The sequence below is a fragment of the Anguilla anguilla genome, chromosome 14 (genome assembly GCF_013347855.1).
Source record: "Anguilla anguilla isolate fAngAng1 chromosome 14, fAngAng1.pri, whole genome shotgun sequence".
In the NCBI taxonomy this organism is placed as follows: domain Eukaryota; kingdom Metazoa; phylum Chordata; class Actinopteri; order Anguilliformes; family Anguillidae; genus Anguilla; species Anguilla anguilla.
In genome coordinates this window covers 37448643-37471899 of record NC_049214.1, presented here as the reverse complement: position 1 = coordinate 37471899, position 23257 = coordinate 37448643, and the positions used below count along the sequence as shown (strand labels likewise).

Sequence of the window (23257 nt, the reverse complement as noted above, 5' to 3'; positions counted from 1 at the left end):
AGCTACCTACTACTTGGTAAATCCACCATTATAATAGCAATCTGCCAAGGTGCAAGCGCACCTGGCGTTTAAAGGGGATGGGAGATGACACTCTGGTTGGTTTATTTCATGTTATGCCCAAAACACACCTATGATTAATTAAGAGACTAAGTGCAACCCCTTTGAACCATGTGCCGTACTTTTTATCCACCGTTAAACTAACAAAAGTGGATTTGGACTTGCCCTAAATGCACTTGTGCCATGCGCTTTATTCTGGACACAACGCTGGACACAACGAGTCACTATAACGGTGATTATCCATTACTTAGCCCCCAATACAAATATGCTCAGCATTATTGGCAAAGTCTAACAGTTGTTGATTAAGAACAATGCGAACATAACCATATAAAAGATTTGGCCAAGGCAAAGGTGAAGTGGAAGGAAGTAACATATACACTCACCAGCCACTTTATCAGGTACACCTGTTCAACTGCACGTTAACGCAAATATCTAATCAGCCAATCACGTGGCCGCAACTAAATGCATTTAGGCATGTAGACATGGTCAAGACGATCTGCTGAAGTCCGAACCAAGTCTCAGAATGGGGAAGAAAGGTGATTTAAGTGACTTTGAACGTGGCATGGTTGTTGGTGCCAGATGGGCTGGCTTGAGTATTTCAGAAACTGCTGATCTACTGGGATTTTCACGCACAACCATCTCTAGGGTTTACAGAGAATGGTCCGAAAAAGAGAAAATATCCAGTGAGTGGCAGTTCTCCAGGCGAAAATGGCTTGTTGATGGCAGAGGTCAGAGGAGAATGGCCAGACTGGTTCGAGCTGATAAAAAGGCAACAGTACTGCAAATAACCACTCGTTACAACCGAGGCATGCAGAAGAGCATCTCTGAACACACAGCACGTTGAACCTTGAAGCAGATGGGCTACAGCAACAGAAGCCAACTCGGTACTAGGGAGGTGTACCTAATAAATTGGCCGGTGAGTGTATATTTGAAATATTTCAAACAGTAATACATATCGAGGAGGACATCATTGCCGTATTTGTGTATATTCTATAGATCCCCCTCGTGAGAATCACTGCTGTCCCGCCTCCCTCGCTCTCTTCTGATTCACTCCCCAAATCCACTTCAGCCAGGAGAGGAGATTCCCTTGCCATGCTAAATTCTTGAGATTAATATAAAATATGTTTTATTCACTAAGTACACGTAATGAAAAGATATACCACTCTGTTAACTACCTCGTTAGATTTCAGCAAAACCTGCCATAAATAAAGGCTATATCTAACAAAACCTGTACTTTAATATAATTTAAAACACAAAATTGCCATATTGCTCATGCTTGCCATGAATATTATTCAAGTGCAGAAAACAAAGAGTACATGAATGCATCATTTAAAAAAATGTTCATTGAAATGTGCACATTTTTGCAACACAAGTAAAAAGCTATCTTATTGCTAAACTAACCTAATTGAGGAGAGCTGGCTATATCTGATGGTATTGAGTATTTTATGACTTAATCACTGTATGGTTAATGAAGGAAATTGAGACCAAAAATCAGTGGGGAAATTTTTTGCCTCCTCAGTTTTCAGCTCATCAGCCGCCACTGTTTGGTGCGATGCCAAAATCATACCCTCCCAACCTTACCCTCTGAGAAGCTGTCACACGTCATAAATACATCCCCTTTATGTTAATTATTCACTGTAAAGGGGTTAAATTCACATGTGAAATTGTGTTTAGGGGGTGAAAAATTACTATTCAGTATCAGTTTGTATCACCCATAAACTTACATTAAAAGGAAAACGTGACAACATAAATGCTGCATAATTTCATATATTTATTTAGTTTTTACAATTTTACTGCCCAACACCAATTTTATATTCTGAAATATGAAAAAGTAAAAAATAGAAAAAAATGGATTACACATCACTTAAACCTGTTAAAACAGTTAAAAGGTGAAGTAGTATCCTGTTTTCTCTGTTAAAGCCTAAATAACATAGAGAACCCCTTTGCACCTGTAATTAAGCAAAGATAGTAGAAAGAGATTTGCTGCAATGTAATAATAACGATGAAGAGTGATACGGAGAAATGGTGTCTCTTCAGCAGTAAAACAGCAGCATGGCAGACTCAGTCATATCCTGGGAGGCACTCCATCTTCTGTGGGTTCCATAGCCGTCCGAGTCCAGCGCAGTAAAATCCCCACACTGACGTGGTGCCCCTTCAGGGAAATGGCCTCCTCCCCCCACACAGAACTGCAATACAACAGAAAAACTGAAGCTGAAAGAGAGGTAGGTAGAAGCCAAAACAGAGCTGAAGCTGACACATATGAAGCTGAACCTGATGCAGGTGAAACTGAAACTGGTGAAAATGCCACAGAACTGTAGCTGACACTGAGCTGAAGGCCATGATGACTCATTTGTTCCCTACACACTGCAAAGGGAGGCTCTTTTGCTCTGAGCACTTTGAAGGTTATAAGTTTAGTCAATAAAGGTATAATATAATAAAGGTGCTTTCATGTATGGTGATATATTTGCCTATGAATGCTAATTAAATCAGGGCCATGTTTTCAAAAAGAAAAAGAGAGCAGAGTGAGTATGCATGAGCATACGTGTTCATGGGTAGGCATTTCATTCATAGTTTTGATTTGTTTTTAGTTTTCCTGTAGATGTTGTGGTGTGTCGTTCGTGAACAATTTGTTCTTTTTAAATGATTTTTTTGGTGAACGAATCGTACTGACTCACTCCAAATAAAGATTTGTTCATTTGAATCAGCTCTCTGTAAATTGCGGACTTACCATTCGCTGAACCTGCAGATACTCCTGTTGAACTATTTTCACCATTGGGCTGTGTGCTAGCGATTATCCAATGACAGCATTGATCCGCTTGAGCGGGGCGTGCTCTACGAGCCCCTCTCGCCTGTGTGCTCAGAAGCCTAAAAAGACCCGAAACTGAAAGCAGCGGCGGTGTTGAAGACGTGAAGGGACCGGATCCGCAATGGGCTAACTACGCTGTTCCTGGATCCGTACCGCTCTCCCTCGCCCAAACGTTTTCAAATTGCAATGGCAAGCACTTGCCTGCGTAAAATTAAAGCGATTGGCTTACAACTTAACCAAGCTCTTTGACTGCATGATATAATATTATAGCCTACATAAAAAGTGAATGAAATAAGTATATTTTCAGTAGGTATTCCCCAATGGATTATGTATCAATAAAGCTACACATTCATTAGAACTTGTCCTACACTGCTAAATAGTGTCCTCTTTTAATAAAATAGCCTATAGGTTATATTGTTATAATCAGTCCTTAGTTGGTTGCAAACGATTTCGTAACTTCTGTCACCTAACTTGCGCACCTTTTATTTTTTAAATGCAGGCTAAATGTTGCTCAAGCCTAACAACGGTGTATGATATGTATAAATTCAGTTGGTGACTTATTTCTGAGCAGTTTTTAGTCACTAAAGACAAAAGACAATACATTATCAAAATGTAAGTAACTGGAATATGCCTACATGATTTTTTTTTGTATTTGCACAGTAGGCATTGCAAATACCATTTATGTCATTAAATAAATTATCGCTTGTGTACTGCTGTGCTGGAGCGGAAGCCCATCAGACTGGTCTTTCCTTTGTTTTTGTCAATTCGTTAAAAGTTCAAAAGACTCAAATGAACGAGATGAACTGAATGTAGGCTACTGAATGACTAAAATAAACGAAATATACTGAAAGACTCAAATAAACGGAATATACTGAAAAACTCAAAAGAACGAAATATACTGAAAAACTCAAATGACTCAAATTAACGAAATGTACTGATGACTCAAATGACCAAATTGTACTGTAAGACTCAAATGACTTAAATGGACTCAAATGATTCAAATGAACGAAATGTACTGAAAGACTCAAATGACCAAAATTAACTGATTGTGCTGAATGTAGCCTATTCAAACGAATGAAAGATTCAAACGAATGAAACTAACTGAAAGATTTAACTGGTACAAAAACTCGAAAAGAAGCTTACTGAGAAAGAACGACTCGAGGAGTGTAGGCATGCTAATGGCTGCTGCCAGCAGCTGCGACGCAAACGCAAACCGGAAATGCAATGTTTTGCGTAAGAAGTGTTAGGTTTTTGAAAAATAGTGTCACTAGGATGTTTATAATGACGTTAATGGCAATGTTGATGATAATTAGACATTTTTAAACAGTATTATAAGGGCATACTTGCCACATTTGGTAAAAAATAAAATCAGCACATGGACCATTTCTCTATACAAAACCCAATGTATCTGTATAGAATTATATTATTTCGCTTGTGCTGAGAAACGGCGTTGCCCTTAATTATACAGTATGAACAGATTGTAGCAAATATTTGAATATAAAATATGTATGCAATCCAAATTTAAAATATTAGAAATAAAGGCAGCCCATGGCAAGATCAACAAACAAAAAATAACAGCCAAGAAATAAGAATAATAAGGAATTAAGAATAATATATATAAAAAACAAATAAGAAAAAAAAACTTTAATAAAGAATGAGAATAATTAATATATATATATATATATATATATATATATATAAATAATAAATAGGAAAATAAATAAAATAAAATAACTAAACCCCTTCAGTTGGATAAACCAACTAATGCTGGCTATAATATCTGTGGCATTCATTCCAGTGGTGAACCAGATTGGTCTCAGCTGAGCCAGCAGGTGGAGAGAGCACACGCTCCTGGGTTGCGTTAGCTAATCAGCCCGGGTGCTTAAAGGTGTTCTGCTCTCCACAGTTCAGGGCCAAGACCGGGAGCTCACATCGAGAGTGCATTTTTATTTGAGCATGACGGGTAAAAGGGCTGACAGGCTCCAGAGAGAATATTCCTATCTCTGAACATAACCTCACATTTTGTGTTCAATTATGCTTGTCCAGGGGTTAAATTGGGATTTGGGAGGTGGGTGGACCCTGAGATCTGGTGGGCGGTGGGTGAAAAAAGGTACAAACCAATGAATGTCTCAACTCAAAATAGTTGTATCATTAATGTATGGTGCACATAATTGTAATTAAGGAAAACAATGTTTTAAAAAGAATGCATACTATTGATGCAAGCTTTTACATAATATATTTAAAGTTTATTGAGTGTCATTAATGCTGAGAATTTTTTTTACCCACGAAAATAATCGGTCATCCTCCTCTTGTCCTCACTTTCTTATCCATCTTTCTTAAACTGGTGAGGCGCAAAACTTTCCTTTAAACTAATCATTGATCTCAAGCTGTTTTAATTAAATTAAATTTTCAGTGATTAACAAGCATACAAACCTCGGACTAATCAAATGAAAAGGGACACAGCTTCTTTCTTCTTTGCATTGTGTTAGGGAGATTAAATGATAAATGCGATTTAGAAAAATCCGTTTTAATTGCTAAGCAGTGGCGGAATCTTCCCCTGATTTTCCTTGAGTATCAATACAATTAATCCACAAAATAGGCTATTCAATACTATCATATGTAGCCAGCTCTCCCCAAATAGGCAGTTTTAGCAAGTAGCCTAGGCCGTATAGCCTCCATTTATTTTCATTTGCAGTACGAAATTGTGCACATTTTTAATCAACATTATTTGCGGATACATGCACTTCTTTCTCCGCACTCGTATTCATGGCAAATATCTACAATGCGTAGGCAAGATTGTAAACACAATTGAAGTGCAGGTTTTGTTTTTGCTGGTTATTCTGAGAGCTAACATGGTAGATAACAGACTGATGTATCTTGTTTGTTAAGTGAACTTGGTGATTAAAACGGATTTTTAACGGATACATTGAATTTATGATTTAATCCCCCTAACATGGTATGAAGACGCTGTGTTAGGCTACTTGCCATTTGATTAATCCGATCGTTGGCATGCTTGATTATAAAGGAAAATTACTAATGAAAACAGGTTGAGATCAATGATTAGTTTAAAGTTTTGCACCCCACCAATTTTCAGTTCACCAGTCGCCGCTGGCAATGGCGGTTCTTTAATGCGGGGCACTGGGGCGCCGTCCCACTAAATGCGAAATAATTATAAAATAAAAATTGTTTACTCCTGCAATGCGCCTGGTAGTCTGCCAGCGCCTGTCAGCATTCATTAAAAATTGGTTTCAAAATCAAATTGTATTTGGTTAATTTCTGTGTTAATACATATAGGCTACTTCCTGGGTGAAGGGTAAGTCATTCAACTTTTGGCAAGCAGGTGAGGCTGCTCCCTAAATGGTTGCTTCAGTTTTTCCACGGGGCGCCCCAGACACTCCTACTTTTATTGGCAGCGAATTGTTTTTATGTTTTTTGATGTAATGTGATTGGACAATTCTCTACGCTATCTTTCATGTTCACACCCGCCATTAATATAACTAAGGCGTTCGCTGGAAGAAAAAAAGAGAATAACGGAGCTTGGACCGGACCGACCTGATTTACAAATTCAGCAGCAGGCAAGTGATCGAGAACGAGCCTACACCCGGGGCTTCTCCCGCTCTTGTTATGACTAACGGAGTTGGCTAGCTGGATGTGGTGTAAGTAATGCCTTTTATTGGTTTCCCTGTTTGCTATTTCAAAGTGTCGGCACCAAAGCGTTGTGGACAACGACGGGGGTACAAGACCTATAACATCTTTCTTAAAAATGCAAACGGCACGAAAGTAGCCGCAGCCGTCTGGACAATAGTATGAGACAAAAAATATTTTGGCAGGCTTAGCATTGCTGAACAGCTAGATGAAGGCTACAGGGTTGGCATTAGAAGGCACAACGAAGAGGTGACAAAATCGACACATCCTGTCCAGAATAATAGAAATTTTGTGGAGCCTTTGAGTTGGCTTTGCGTAGCCAGGATGAGAGTGAGAGCTCTGATAATCCCGGGATATTCCGTGGGTTGGTGAATTTTGTTGCTTCCTATCAACTTCAGCATTCACATATTCACATTTTGTCCAGAAGATGGCAGCAGAAGGCTCTATAATGACCTTGGGGTTAGCTAATATTTTCCTACTCTTTTTATGACTTCATAGAATGTAACTGGCAGTAAAAATGACTTTAGTAGTTCCATATTAAGAAATTGAGCTGTTGCCTGTTAGTAACTTTAGGTGATGTAGGTGAAATGGGCATTTTGCCATCTCTACATATTATTTTATATTATTAAGGAGGGCAAAATATGTTCAAGTAGTGGTACTGGTCAGTGTTTAGGCAACATTAGTGTGTTGTGTTGTTTTTAGATTTATTTATTTATTTATTTATTTATTTTGCTTAGCTATGAAGTGCTGCTTCAGTTTGTTTGTCACCCCCAAAACTGCGCCCCCCCAAAATTTTTATCGCCAGCCGCCACTGGACTGGAGCCTAAATGGACTGGATTGTCATAGTTATTTGTTAAATTGCCGGTAAACATAGAATAATATTCTGAATCAATCAAATTACATCGTTGTGTAAAGCAACTTTATGTAAACTTTCAACATCACGCTAAGGACAAAAATGTTCCAAGTGGACCCATCTAAATGCAATAAACATAATATTATAGTTATTATTATCATTACAGTACTGAGTATTACTCTAGCCTATGTTGTTTCAATAGTAGTTATAACCTTTGACGTTGTGAACCGAGCTTAAGCATGGCTATAGTATAAATAAGGCAGCCAGGGCAAAACCTAATCCACGGTAAAATGCAACACTCACTTTTTAGATAGTTGCATCAAGCTTGCCTTTAACAACGTATTTCAGGTAAACATGCAGATTTATCATCTCTTTGTCTCCAACGAACGCCAGGAGAGTTCAATAAATATTTCGGCAGATATTTCCAGAAGTCTGTTTTGGCTATTTGCAAGTGAATTATTTTTCACCGGAAGTGTTTTTCGGCTACTGTATTGTGTTTATGTCAAGGAATCCTGATGTATGTAATCGTAAAACAGACGTTTAGTGACAAACAGATCACAGATATTTTTGATATAGCAGCTTGCTGGGATTGCTAGCCAGGCAGACGTGTAGACCCTCCCCACCCCCCCATCAGCGTTATTAGTCTGATGTCAGTCGACTGTATTACACAAACTTCCCAACAGTAGTAGACGTGGGCAGTTTGTTTTCAAACAAATATCTCTTATTAAGAAATTCTAGCTTACTTTCTAATTCAGATATTTCCTAATTTAAAGTAGTGGTGAGCACATGGGGAAATAGCTTTCTGTTTAAATGAACTGTGCACAGTGAACATGCCAGTTATTCCTTAGTTCTAACTTAGAGTAATCATAGCTAGCCATTATTATACACTCCAATGAACACTTTGCTTTAGATATAGTCATATGTATGTCTTAAAAAGCCTGCCATGCTATAAGCAGGCATATGCATGTCCTATAAAGCACACCATGCTATAAGCAGTCTTACATGTTCTGTGTTGCATCCCCTGGGACTGACTCCAGAGCAGATGGCCATAGCTGCCTTCTCATTGTTGAAGACTCGGAAAGTGATAAAACCTGCAGTAAACTCCGCTGTAACAAAAATGAGAAGAGAATGATAACATCTCTGTTGAGTTGTAATACACACATTACATTACATTACAGGCCAGTCTGTGTTGTTTCTAATACACACACCAATCTGTGCTGTTTCTCTAACACACACCAGTCTGTGCTGTTTATAATACACACACCAATCTGAGCTGTTTCTAATACACACACCAGTCTGTGCTGTTTCTCTAACACACCAGTCTGTGCTGTTTCTAATACACACACCAGTCTGTGCTGTTTCTCTAACACACACCAGTCTGTGCTGTTTGTAATACACACCGGTCTGTGCTGTTTCTAATACACACACCAGTCTGTGCTGTTTCTAATACACACACCAGTCTGTGCTGTTTCTAATACATACACCAGGCTGTGCTGTTTCTGATACACACACCAGTCCACTCCATGCTGTTTCTATACACACTGGTCTGTGCTGTTTCTAACACATACACCAGGCTGTGCTGTTTATAATACACACACCAGTCTGTGCTGTTTCTACACACACACCAGTCTGTGCTGTTTCTAATACACACACCAGTCCACTCCATGCTGTTTCTATACACACTGGTCTGTGCTGTTTCTAATACATACACCAGTCTGTGCTGTTTCTATACACACTGGTCTGTGCTGTTTCTAATACATACAAGAGGCTGTGCTGTTTCTACACACACACCAGTCTGTGCTGTTTCTAATACACACACCAGTCTGTGCTGTTTCTAATACACACACCAGTCTGTGCTGTTTCTAATACACACACCAGTCTGTGCTGTTTCTACACACACACCAGTCTGTGTTGTTTATAATACACACACTGGTCTGTGCTGTGTCTAATACACACACCAGTCTGTGCTGTTTCTAATATACACACTGGTCTGTGCTGTTTATAATACACACACCAGTCTGTGCTGTTTCTATACACACACCAGTCTGTGCTGTTTCTAATACACACACCAGTCCATGCTGTTTCTATATACACTGGTCTGTGCTGTTTATAATACACACACCAGTCTGTGCTGTTTCTATACACACACCAGTCTGTGCTGTTTCTAATACACACACCAGTCCATGCTGTTTCTATATACACTGGTCTGTGCTGTGTCTAATACACACACCAGGCTGTGCTGTTTCTAATACATACACCAGGCTGTGCTGTTTCTAATGCTTTCATACCCCTTGAGAGTGGCCCATACAGATTTGCAGTAGTTTCTGCATTCCCAAAATCATACACTATAGGAACAGTTGGGCCTTTGTCAGTGTTGCATGTGCCCAAATTGAATCCCACAGGGTAGCGCTGAAACACAGAAAGAAAAACAGCATCAGCAAAACCCATTTTGACTGCTCTGCAAAACACAAATACAGTTATTTTATTACATTAATAACTAGAGTTTATTTTGCAGATTGTACTTTCAGCTATTAGACAGTTAGCTGTTTTTAAGCAAGAATGCCTTCCCAAATACATTAATACATAAATAGATGCAATACCTTGAACAGCTGGTAGAGGTTTTCTCCCTGTAAAGTCAGGAATCTGGTCGCTGTGTGGTAGCGCAAGATGGACTTGGCGATCCATTCTTTAATATCTGCATTGTTCCGAACATGCCACACGGACACGTCTTCTGCTGTGATGTCATAATACCCAGGGTTCTAGAACACAGAATCCACAAGAAGATAAAAGTGGTTGAAACCACTTGCTGAAAACCGATGTTGAAAACTAGCTTTAGTAATTTGAGATGAAAGACTACATGGGAAGACTAATGGGATGGGACTGTATTACACATCTTAGACCATCTTCACGTCCCCACACAAAAATATATCATTATGATTTGAATACAAACATATGAATCTTTATAATTCCAGCATGCAATAAAACTGAGAACTTCCCTTCTCTTCTCCCATTCCTTCATGTTGGTCTCTGCCCTTCTTTTATATAAGGATCTGTTAAACTGTATACCGTTCTTTTGGACTGGCTGGCTTTATGACGTTTAGACTGGAGCAAGGGCCAGTTCTGTCTGCAGTCCAGTTCTGTGGGTGAGGTTAGTACTGCAGAACTGTGGAAGAGCCAGTTCTGTGGGTGAGGTTAGTACTGCAGAAGTGTGGAAGAGCCAGTTCTGTGGGTGAGGTCAGTACTGCAGAACTGTGGAAGGGCCAGTTCTGTGGGTGAGGTCAGTACTGCAGAAGTGTGGAAGGGCCAGTTCTGTGGGTGAGGTCAGTACTGCAGAACTGTGGAAGGGCCAGTTCTGTGGGTGAGGTCAGTACTGCAGAACTGTGGAAGGGCCAGTTCTGTGGGTGAGGTCAGTACTGCAGAACTGTGGAAGGGCCAGTTCTGTGGGTGAGGTCAGTACTGCAGAACTGTGGAAGGGCCAGTTCTGCATGGGGTGGGTGGGGGTGGTCATTCTGTGAGAGCGATGAGTTCTTTGCAATGTATCAGTACTGTGAGAGGACTCAGTGCTGTGAGTTAGTTAGTTCTGTAGGATGGTCCGTGCTGTGAGTTGGTTAGTTCTGTGCGATGGCCAGTGCTGTGAGTTGGTTAGTTCTGTGAGAGAGGTCAGTACTGTGAGATGGTTCGTTCTGTGACATGGTCAGACTCAGTACTGTGAGATGGTCAGTGCTGTGAGTTAGTTCTGTGAGATGGTCAGTGCTGTGAGGTGGTCAGTTCTGTGAGATGGTCAGTGCTGTGAGATGGTTAGTTCTGTGAGATGGTCAGACTCAGTACTGTGAGATGGTCAGTGCTGTGATTTAGTTAGTTCTGTGAGATGGTCAGTGCTGTGATAGAGGTCAGTACTATGAGATGGTCAGTGCTGTGAGTTAGTTCGTTCTGTGAGATGGTCAGTGCTGTGAGAGAGGTCAGTACTGTGGGTTGGTCAGTGCTGTGAGTTAGTAAGTTCTGTGAAATGGTCAGTACTGTGAGATGGTCAGTGCTGTGAGATGGTGAATTCTGTGAGTTGGTTACTTCTGTGAGACGGTCAGTACTGTGAGACGGTCAGTGCTGTGAGTTAGTTAGTGCTTTGAGTTAGTTAGTTCTGCGAGATAGTCAGTGCTGTGAGTTGGTTATTGCTGTGAGATGGTCGGTGCTGTAAGAGAGGTCAGTACTGTGAGATGATGAGCTCTGTGGGAGGTGTCGGGTCTGAGGGGCAGCACTGAGTGGTTCACCTTGTAGTCATCAGAGGTGGCGGCCTCAGGAGACCCAAAGGTAACCTTGTTGCTCCAGGTTCCGTCCCCCTCCGGCAGATTGGGGTTGTCGCCCTGCTGGCTGGACCAGCGATCCCCCAGAGTGCACTTCCCATACAGGTTATTCTCATGGACGCTGGCCACCAGTGTCCAGCCCCCACCTGCCGTGGTCATGTCACAGAACGCCTCGTACAGAATTCCGTTTGTGGTAGTGAGGTAATACAGCCCATCTGAAAAATGCCATTTCACGTCCATTGTTATTAGGAAAAGACTTTCTGACGCAATTGTTCCTGCTGGATTCAGGTTCTGAAAATAGTTGCATACCGTCATGAACTTGGTATTTTTCTTTGAGCTCTTTGCAGCTCCGGGCGACGTATTGGATCTTGTTCAGCAGTTTGTCTGCTTCTGCATTGTTGACTGGGTCCTCAACAATATACAGAGAACCTACTGCAGGGCAGGAGAAAAAATCCATGTTTAAATAACTAAACAGCCTAATCATAATCATCTCTGCAAATTAAAGCACATAGCCTTATCACTAGAAAGGCCAGAGGCCACTAATTCAGGCATTTAGACTTTAAAGTTACAATCTCAAAGATTTCCGTTTCGTTCTCTTTGGCGGTACCAATGGCGAGAAGCGGTAATTGCAAGTGTGTTTTCGGACCTCACTTCCCATAGATCGAACTGGATCCAACCAATGTTGCCTGTGTGACGTCAGTCAGTTGGCACCTGGGCCACGCCAACTATAACACTTAGCTTACTATTTACTGAATACAAAATGGCTGTTATAAAAGTGGCGTTAAGGACATACTCATTCGTTGTCTAACATTAGGCTAACTTAAACTGTCTTTACACTGCCGAGCCGGGTTAAAATGCTGTTGCAGACCTGGGGTAGAATTAGTGATGATCAATTTCCACAAACGTTCTTTATCCTTTTGCCCGGTATGAACATCTTTACACTGCAGAGGAGAATTTGCGAGATTTGCTGTGGCTCGTGCAATTATGTATCTCGTGCACAATAAACAGTCTTTTTCGAGAATGATTGTTGTGTGATATTTTTGAAACAACTGCCTTGCAAAGTGTTATTCCTGGTGTTTCTGGTTTTGCTAGCTAAACTGTTCGAGAATAAAGCTGAGCTGGGTGTTAAATTAGCAATCAGAAGAAGAATAAAACAAGAACAAAGGAAATTTCATCAAAAAAGGGAATCAAGGCTGAAGGAACATGTGAGGAAGCGTAATAAAATAATAGCAACGCTAATCCTTACTGCCGTATTCTTTTATTTAGTTTTCTCCGGCTTGACATCTTTACACAGAAATCAGACCCGGCTCTGCTCCACCTATACGCTGGCTTTATTCCGATCATTATAATATATTGATGAACTTGATGGCAATGTAAATAACGGTAACGTTAAGGCCAGTTCAGATCAATGATTCGCAACGAGACGAAATGGTTTTAGAATGTTGCAGAGAAAACTGCAGCAATGAGAACTGGTTAGTAGCAGAGCCGTTGCTTGCCCTGGGGTCTCAAAAGACCCACCTTGTCAAATTGCCAAGTGCAGTTTTAGAACGTTTACAATCAGACGTCTTGGAATTTTGCAAGTTGCATCCAGTCTCGTTGCGAATCATTGATCTGAACTGGCCTTAACAGGTTAGCTACACTGCAACGTTGCAGCAAGCACTGCATTCGAGAGACGGTTTACGAGGTCGGTACCGGTCGGTAGTGTTAGCTAGCGTTTTTTCTAATTGTTAGCTGACCTTAGATTGTATTAATTACATTAGCTAGCTAGCTAACGCAACTTAACCTGATATGAGAGATGGATACTGTGCGTAACGTTGTCTGAACTAATGTTGTCTTTCTTGACATGGTCCGGTAGCTAGCGTTAGCCATGTAATTTAGTAACGTTACATTGTCATCAAATGTAATATGAAATCTACATCAACAAATAATATGACCTCTCATGTTACACAAAAACTTATTAGGGTTCCATAACCCCCCCAGTTTTAACGCTATCGGACACCGGAAAAAACAGTACGCCGCTCACACACAAGTGAGTTGAAGAGCGAGCCTGTTGCGTTAGCTCCGCCGATCCTCTCTGGCGGACAAACCACTGATGGGCGATGGAAAACGCGTCACTAACTATGCGCCGCTTGTGATTTTTTCCCGGGAATGTCGCCACAGACACCCAGTTCTTTAATCATAAATAATAATAATAATAATAATAATTAATATAATAATAGGCTCAATCACCATTGTTTTACCTAATTCGGCGATATATAGTGACTTTTAGTGATAAATAGAATTTATTATTTTTAAATCTTCGAGATTATTACTTTTATATTTAAAATTTTCCAACAATGTAGGCCTAAATGCACTATCCTTCTCCGTACACAATTCTGTCTAAATATTTTACGTTAAAATAAATGAGTTTGATTTTTTTTTTAAATTGACTAAAGAAATACGGGCATTTTTTCCCATTTTCTTCAAACGCCCTGCAGTCAATAGGCAGCAGGATTTGGTACCCCTGATATGCCTTGCTATGTTTTTCCTTTAGCCTATGTAACAAATAACCACTATATATTAGAAATTTAATCCTTGGAATTGATTCAGTTGCGTTCTTTTTCAAGAAAATAGACAATAGTTTTCAAATATTTATTTAGCTTACCAGATTTAGAATCACATAGGTAGGGCTCCAATATCAAGGACATCACGAGAATGGCCCAGAGTAGCATCTCTGAAAGAAACAAAGTTCAGCTTATTTTTCTTGAGATGACAGGTATGCTATCCAGCCAAGTTACGCCTTGCTATCCAGTCAAGTTACGCCTTGGCAGCGCATGCCCCATGCCTACACAGCACCGAGAGTTTGGCACTTTTCAGAGTTCCCCACAGAAATAACTGCAACAGCCACAGACACTCAACCCTTAAAAACATTCATTTCTGTACATTATGACCCAATTTCAAGAGACAGAATTCATGAACAACTTCACGTCCACACAATGAAATTGCCCTGCAATCTGGAGATTGCCGTGGGACGGTCTCACGACCTGTTTACCCCACCAACACTTGGCCTGCAGGAACCCAGAAAAGGATTATCAGGATGGTGTCTGTTTACATGCCGTAAAAGCGCCCATAGGCACCGTTGGGTCAGACAGGAACCTGATTGACATTACCCACATTATGATCTGTTGAAAGTGTTGTATGTATCTGCTTGTAAATGACTGGGAATAATGTGATAAATGTGGTGGACTGTGAATAATATCATTTGTGATGCAGGGGATACTGTATGTGCGGACTGGCACACTGAGCTGTCATAAGTTGGTATAGGGAGGTTTATCCCAGGTATGTACTGCCTACATAAGTGTTTGGATTATAGAAAGACCACCACCTTGGGCCTCCATAGGATAGTATTTTAGAGACAGATATAAGCATAAGCTCACGTTATAACTGTCACTCGATTTTAGATAGAGGGGGAGTATGCTTCCTGGAGGAGAGTAGTAGAGGGTAGGGGTCTCTTGGTGGTGTGGAGGGTTTTCCTGTCCAGACCTTATTTGGGCTTACAGAGGGAACTGTGTAATGTGGAAGGCTTGCTCAGGATTGCATTTAAGGGACGTCCAAAGAAATATTCAAGGAGAATCTGCTTAATAGTTCTCCTGGTACCACCGTTGAAGGTGAATCTGCTTGTCAGTTCTTCTGGTACCATAGTCTTCTCATATGAATATTTTATAATTTGTGCATGCATCAATCTGTTTGTGTTCCTTTTCTTTGTCTTAATATGTTGTCTTTTCTCTTATTGAATAGTGGTCTTTATTTGTCTTGTTTTGTTTATGCAATATTTACCTATAACTGCCTATCCTTGGTTAATGTCAACTGTCATATGCATTATAAACTGTTCATACTGCATACTTCATACTTGTTCATACTGTACATATTTGCGGAGTCAGATAAATGTGGTTTTCCTCATTGCAAAACACATCAAAATAAACTTCTTAATCTTCTTAATCACTTGGTCTCTTAGTCCCTGTCACTAATTCTAAATCCTTACAGTTTGGTGACCCTTACGTGATCGGCAGGGAACTAACTTTAACCCCTTACATTATACATGCTTATTTGCTCACAAATAATTACTTCTCAATTATTGTTTTTGCACCACATCTACCCCGTCTTTCACCAAACGTATACACTGCATTGTGACACCCTCTACACGTTCAGTTAACTGGCTACAATATCACCAGGCCATATGGATACAACCGGAGCTCAGCTGTGCTTCCTGGACTGTATTCATCTTTAAAACCATGGACACATTTAACCAAGAACATTCAAGGCTTGGACACCTATTTGACGGTGGCACACTGCTAATGTCATTGACTGGGAAGTGCAAAGTTGGATAATCAAATCCCGCCTCAACCTCATGCAGATCTTTTCTGATCTTACACTAACATTTTCTTACACTTATATTTGCTATCTAATAATTGTCTATTGCTTTTGAACTATTACTTTTGTACTTATCAGAATATCAGAATCATCAATGCATATGTTTACCAAAAGTCACTCACGGGCAGCCATATATTGCGTCGCCTGCCACGCCTTCAGCTTGTAGATATTTTAATTTTCTACGATCTTTGGAGGCATGGTTTTTCAATGACATTTCTCAGCTGTTACCGGTTTCTCACTCAGCAGGCATTTGCACGCCCTTCACTCATTACTGTTATTGTGTGCACCTGTTTTCCACTGTTTATATTCTCTGTTCACCAGTCATTCAGTGGGAGATTGTTGCCCCAGTTTACTGAGCCAGTCAAGCGTTTTGTTCCTGCTGTTCTGATTGCCTGTTCGTTTTGATCCTTGCCTGTTTTCTGACCACCGGTTTCTGCCTGCCCGTTTCCCGCCCAGCCTGTCTCGTTATGACCCTGATTCTTCGCCTGCCGTTTATGTACCTTTGCCTCGGACTGCCCTGTACACCGACCATCGCCTGTTACTGGTCTATGAACCTGCTTCTGCCCCTTTTGTACTGTTGCTTCGCTGCTTGATTTACTGGTTTACAAACTTTGCCTGGACTTTGATTGCGAGACACAGTATTCCCTTTTGTACTGTGCATCGCTGATTGATTTTCTGGATCACAAACTGTTGCCTGTTATAGTATGAGTGTGCTTATCCCCAAAATAAATTTCTGTTTTCATTATAACTTCAGTTTCCATCTGCATTTGGGTCCTAAACTCTCCAGTTCATCACACCGCATGCATCTTCTTAAAAGGTTACATGAGCTCACCACTGTGGCGTTTTTACTAACTATATTCCTTCACTTGGCTACTGTGGAGAACGTTCTTAACAGCAAACTCATTTCTACATTCATGTTACCTTGTTCTGTCTACCCACATGCAAACAATTAGTATGTATGCACTGTCTGCAACACCCCATAATATCATTTCATTTAAAAACACTACTCATTCATAATTATAACTACTAGTAATGAAAGTGAGAAAAGTACAATTGTACTACTGTTTTCCTACGCAATTTCACCCGTTACTTCAAGTATATAAACAAGTAATTAGTAATACCGTCTGTTTACTTATTGAACGGTATAGAAAACTCATATAGCTCATGGTCACTATATTTTCTTTGCACTATAGTCTGTGATCATATCAAACTTCACCTACATGCCCATTCTGCTAAAAACATATTGTTTCAACTACTCAATTTCATCATTTCTCCTCATTTCTCTCATGCTACTGTTATTTTCTGATATGCAAAGATTGCTGGGAAATATGTCTGTGCTGCTATTCTCCACTGTCAAGTGTTCCTATTCTACTTCTCGAATTCTCACGTAAGGTCAGTGATCTAGCTAAGCAAAACAGTGAAGAGGAGTCCTACCTACAGCTAAGCGTGTCAAAATGCCCTTTTAGCCTTAGAAACACTAAAAGTGCATTTCAATAAAATAACAGAAAATGGAGCAGGACAGAAGGGTACACAAGTTGCGACCTAGGGAGCTCTAATTCTACAAGCTTGCTGATAATTCTGTCAATGAAGGCCCATTGGATGGCTGTCAAATCAGTGAGTACACACACTGGGGACATTTATGCTGCTTTTCTGTTGGTTCAGGTTTCTTTTATACACTTAAGCCATCGCACCCTTTGTCACAGGACTTTTTTTTTTACATATATAGCAAAGCCAAATTGCTAAACGGTACATGTTGATCAGACTGCAAATTCACACAAGGATAACCATAATCCACAACCATTTCTTAAAGGGTCACTTCACATTTCTTCTCCCAGGTCCACTCCGCTGCTCATTAAGAATCATGTCCTCAACTTGGCCCCTCCAAAATCTCGCTCTGCCTCTCAATCAAACCAGCCTGCATCCGGGACTGCCTACACTCTATGCATGCATATATGTGTATGCATACTTCTCATGTAGGTAGTCACCAGCAGTTTTGTACATTCATTGAAATGTCTTGCATAAGTCATTTTTAGTTATTTGACACTTTGATGTGACGCAAAGTGCGAATGACAACATTATGAGATGGTAAGATTGATAAACACAAGGCCAAGTGACTTGAAACTATTTAGGAAACATCATTGCTTTGGAATACAGCTACTTTAATTTCAGTGAGCCAAGATAGCCTATTGTTTGTAATAGAGTAACTTGGCGTCATTTTGATTTAATGGCAGGCGTAGATTTTGCCAGTTTGAATGAATGACTTATAGACAATGCTTTGTATGTGTGAGTAACTTTTTTTGTATGTTGAAAACACGATTTTTATAAGATTTCATATACAGGACATATAAAGTGAAAGTGAGAATAGAATGAGTTATAAACAATGATGACACTAGAACAGGAATAATAAAACACAGGTATGAAAAACATGAGTAGGTGTCAAAGATAATGATAATGATTAATTAATGATTAATGATAATTAATGACATATGATTCAGCCTTACTCGGTCTGAAGATCCTGAATTCGGTTGTTGGCCTAGGGGTGTGCGGGTTCCGTGTGGGGCTCTTTGAGCTGGTGCTGTGTTGTTCCAGCGCAGAAACAAGCCACTTTGCTGTGGAATGAAGCTTTGCTTTTTGTTCACAGTGCAGGACTGTACCCATTTTTATTCTCACAATTGCGTCACATCGTTGGTGATATACCCAATCATAAAGCTGTTAGACCAACAAAAGGGCGTAACTGAGAATATTAACTTGGAGTCAAGTTTAACAAACTGTGTAATAAGTAGCCTACAATTTCAGGCATTCAGAAACATTGTATGTTTCTCACACATACTCACACATGTTGAATGTCTTCAGATTCAACCCAAAAACAGGGATTCCCTTCAATTCTGTCATCTTTTATTTAGGAAACTTCAAATTACCGGAGTGAATTTCCACCTTTCATGTTATATCTCTTCTTTTGTGCTGTATGTAGATAACTGATAAAAAAAAATCTGTCATGAGAAACTTATCTGTGCTTTATCATTTGTAACAAGCATTATTAGTCAGAGTTGTCAATGTTAGCAAACAGACGTTTGCTAACATTAACAAGTGTTTACCTAGTCTGTCCATCTGTGGTTGGTTGACACAGTTGCTTGTAGTACTAAAGATGATGTTTTTGACAGAGAAAATATAATTGAACAAGTAGAACTTTAATTAAATTGAATTGAATTAACCTATGAATAAAATACATACTGTTCTTTGTTTTAAGTTTGCTTATCTTTACATAGCAAGAAGGTTACTATCACACAGGCTATTTTTATAATTAACATATCAATGAAATTAATTTAATTTATCAGAGAGGTAGATACATAGGAAATCAATTAGATGATTTTTCATTATTCTTGTGTGGTTTGTTTGCATATGATTCTAATGAATGCTTGGAAAATGCATTACTTAAATAATTTAATGCTTTTTGTGTCTTATTCTCACTTTAAGAAACCTACTTTGCCCACTGTTCCATCTGTTGCACCAAAATTTAAAAAAAAAAAAAAAAAAAACGTTGCACGAAAATAAAAAATTAAAAACGTGCTCTTTGAGCATTTGGTAATGTTGTGCCTTTCAGGCTTGTGTGGTGATTTGACCAACTTCATCAGGCGTTAGGAAGCAGGTACATGTATTTAGGATGAAAATATTATGTTTCGTCTGTCTGTTGATTGGGAGTAATTGCCATGATAGTCTGCTTGTCTTGATGACTTGACATAATGAACAAATTCACAAATTACATGTTTTGAGTCAAACTGTAGCCCTGTATTACAAATTTAACCAATAAAAAACTTTTTGTTTAGCCGAAGGTAGAACATCAAAAATACCATGAACATAACCAATTGTATCCATAGAATTTTATCCACATTGAATGCATAATTTCAAATCAAGGAACAGCCCTACTGTTTGGACGGAAGGATAAATAGATTGAGGGAGTGATGGGTTTGCAGCAAGAGATCTGTTCATTCTGCACATGAATGGAAGTATGTGAGGATCTGTGTGTGTGACCCGCATATTTACGCTTTACAGGTGTAACAAGTTGTGTTGCTTTTACCGTCTTCCTTGAAAGGGCAGGCATGGCACCTGCCCTGTTTGCTTTCTCCTTGCTATAACCACATCCTGTATGATCCTGTATGCATTCAAGATTATTCACTCCTTCCTTGTTATTGCAGTCAAGCATAAATGGCCCTTCCATCACATGCCAGCCATATCCTGATGCCATATTAATCTGTCCTGCTGGAAATGTACTGGCCAAAAGGACAGCAGCCTCTGCAAGGACCCGGTCATTTGTCCACCATGACTTTAGTTTGCAATGAAATCATGAAAGTGTGAGGGAGGGGAGAGTGTCGGAGGACCACGCGCAACTGTACAGGAACGTGAAAATCTTATCCCCGAAGTGATAAGCCACTGAGGCTAGAGGAAACGAGGAAGGGGAAAAATAAAACAGACTGACAGGAGTGAAAACTCAAACTCTCTGTCAAGCCTTAAAAACCGGCCAAACTGAAAACAACCCTGTAAAAAACAAGGGCGAGAAACAGAGTACACTGAGTACCGCTCAGGAACGAAAATAGTTGGGATAGAAACCAGGGAAACCCAACGTGACTGAGTCGCAGCTCAGACCCAAAACAAAAAGGAAAACTTGGGGTCGAACACCGAGATACCCAAGAACCTAAGACGCAGCTTAGGAAAACGAAAAGGTAAAGCCCAAACACAGACCGAAATACAAACCTTCTAAGGGGGAAATGCTTCTTGAGAAGTGAGAGAATAGGAGGCTTTTAAACAGGCTCTGAACACCTTACCGGCTCAACGTGAACATAAGTTGACACCGAAGCAAGGACTGAAAGTCAGACAGCATCTTAAATACCCTTGCACGACGCAGGTGGCCGAAATCACGACATAGGCTGAACTGCACCCCAAACCTATGACAGAAAGTCACAATACAGATAAACCTGTACATTTCCTGGAACATGACCTCCCTGACAACAAGTTTGCCAAATCAGAGAGTGATATGTGGAACTATTAAAGAACTATTAAGCAAAATGTAAGCCATGTACCCTGGTGTCTTCAAATCTATCCAAATAGGCTAAATTGTGCATTTCAGTAAACCATAAAATTATCATATATTCCTCTACAAGTCACCTGTTGTGACTCATGAAACTCACTTGTGCATTATTTTCAAGTGGGAATTAATGCAAAAGCAATATGATGCACTTATGTACACACAGACCTAAATATGTAACAATAAACTCCCGTGCTTCATTAAAACACCACTTTGTACTCTATAGTATATAATCTTTTGTTGCATGCCAAGGGATGACATTTGTCTGTAGTGTGTCTCACAGATGTTTCTAGTTTTTGTCAGTTGGAAATTTTACATTCATCTGGCACATATCAGCAATTAGTAAATTTGAATATTTACTTTCTATACCCATGGAGACATTAATACACCATAGTCTGCCTTATGTACAATAAAATATAATATTCTACCATGAGGAAAATGCTGGAATGTTCTAGCTTCACAGCAGATTGGTGCATCAAACACAACACATGGCAGAGCCTCCTACGAATGCTTACACTACAGTAAATTACATGTCCTCATTAGAGAATAGTGTTAATCCCTTGAAAGACATTCAGTTTCATTGTGTTATGAATTTTGACAAAGCTGAACACAACAAGCCACTACGATAATGATGTTTATCTATTACTTAGCCCCCAATACAAATATGCTCAGCATTATTAGAAAAGGCTAACAGTTTTCAATTAAGACCAATGCAAACATAACAATATCAAAATTCTGGCTAAGGCAAAGGTGAAATGGAAGGAAATGACATACAGTGAACAAAAATATAAACGCAATACTTTTATTAGGGGCGACATAGCTCAGGAGGTAAGAGCAGTTGTCTGGCTAGTCGGAGGGTTGCCGGTTCAAACCCCGCCCTGGGCGTGTCGAAGTGTCCCTGAGCAAGACACCTAACCCCTAACTGCTCTGGTGAATGAGAGGCATCAATTGTAAAGTGCTTTGGATAAAAGCGCTATATAAATGCAGTCCATTTACCATATTTTTGCAGCCGTTTTTAATGTGCTTAAATAATACCTCAAAGATTTGTTCTATGTGCAAAAAGATCTAATTTCTCTCAAATTTTGCCCACAAATTTGTTTATATCACTGTTAGCTAGCATTGCTCCTTTGTCAAGATAATCCATCTCCTGCACAGGTGTGGTATATTAAGATGCTGATTAAAAGCCATGATCACTACACAGGTGTTCCTTATGATGGGGTCAACAAAAGGCCACCCAAAAATGTTGAGTTTTTTGTTGTTCAACACCATGTTGCAGATGCCTCAAGAGTTAAGAGATCATGCATGTTAACTGCATGAATGTCCTGTAGAGCTGTTGCCAGAGTAATGGGTGTTCATTTCTCCACCATAAGCCGCCTCCAGCGTCGTTTCAGAGATTTTGGATTGTCTGAGGCCAGCCACACGGAAAGCTGATGAAACTGTTGGTTTACACAACCGTAGAATTTCTGCACAAACTGTCAGAAATCGCCTCAGGGGAGCTCATCTGTGTGCTCGACATCCTCACCCTGGTCTTGATTTGTCTGCAATTCGGCGTCACAGTCGACGTGAGTGGGCAAGAGCTCACCTTCGATGGCCACTGGCACCCTGGAGAACGGTCCTCTTCACTGATGAATCATGGTTTCAGCTGTACAGGTGTCTGTGTAGCACAGTGGGTAAGGAACTGGGCTTGTAACCGAAAGGTCATAGGTTCGATTCTTGGGTAGGACACTGCTGTTGTACCCTTGAATAAGATACTTAACCTGTATTGCTTCAGTATATATCCAGATGTATAAATGGATTCTATGTAAAAGTTGTGTACGTCACTCTGGATAAATGCCTGTAATGTGAGCGGTTTGCTGATGTCAACGTTGTGAACAGGGTGGCCCATGGTGGTAGTGGGGTGTTGGTAAGGGCAGGCATATCCTATGGGCAGAGAACTCAAGTGCATTTTATCCATGGCAATTTGAATGCACAGAGATATCGTGATCTTCATCTATCGAGAGATCCTGAGGCCCATTGCTGTGCCATTCATCCACCGCCATCACCTCATGTTTCAGCATGACAATGCACGGCCCCATGTTGCAAGGATCTGTACACAATTCCTCAAAGCT

General features: G+C 40.1%; 1 protein-coding gene across 2 annotated transcripts in view; it reads right to left on the bottom strand.

Annotated features, from left to right (window-relative positions):
- The window catches only part of LOC118212676 (intelectin-like), a 59533-nt gene extending 40791 nt beyond the window's left edge, over window positions 1–18742 (bottom strand). The window contains exons 1-8 of one of the 2 annotated variants that reach the window (XM_035390837.1): window positions 18571–18742; window positions 14304–14372; window positions 11969–12091; window positions 11627–11874; window positions 9962–10120; window positions 9650–9770; window positions 8364–8467; window positions 1809–2243 (exon numbers count right to left, since the gene is read on the bottom strand). In XM_035390837.1, the coding sequence (XP_035246728.1) occupies window positions 2091–2243; window positions 8364–8467; window positions 9650–9770; window positions 9962–10120; window positions 11627–11874; window positions 11969–12091; window positions 14304–14372; window positions 18571–18727 (1134 nt within the window). In that variant the 5' untranslated portion in view covers window positions 18728–18742 and the 3' untranslated portion in view covers window positions 1809–2090. Of the gene's footprint in view, window positions 1–1808; window positions 2244–8363; window positions 8468–9649; window positions 9771–9961; window positions 10121–11626; window positions 11875–11968; window positions 12092–14303; window positions 14373–18570 lie in introns of those variants that run through there. The other variant, XM_035390838.1, reaches the window with a different exon arrangement.
- Window positions 18743–23257: the final 4515 nt, after the last annotated feature.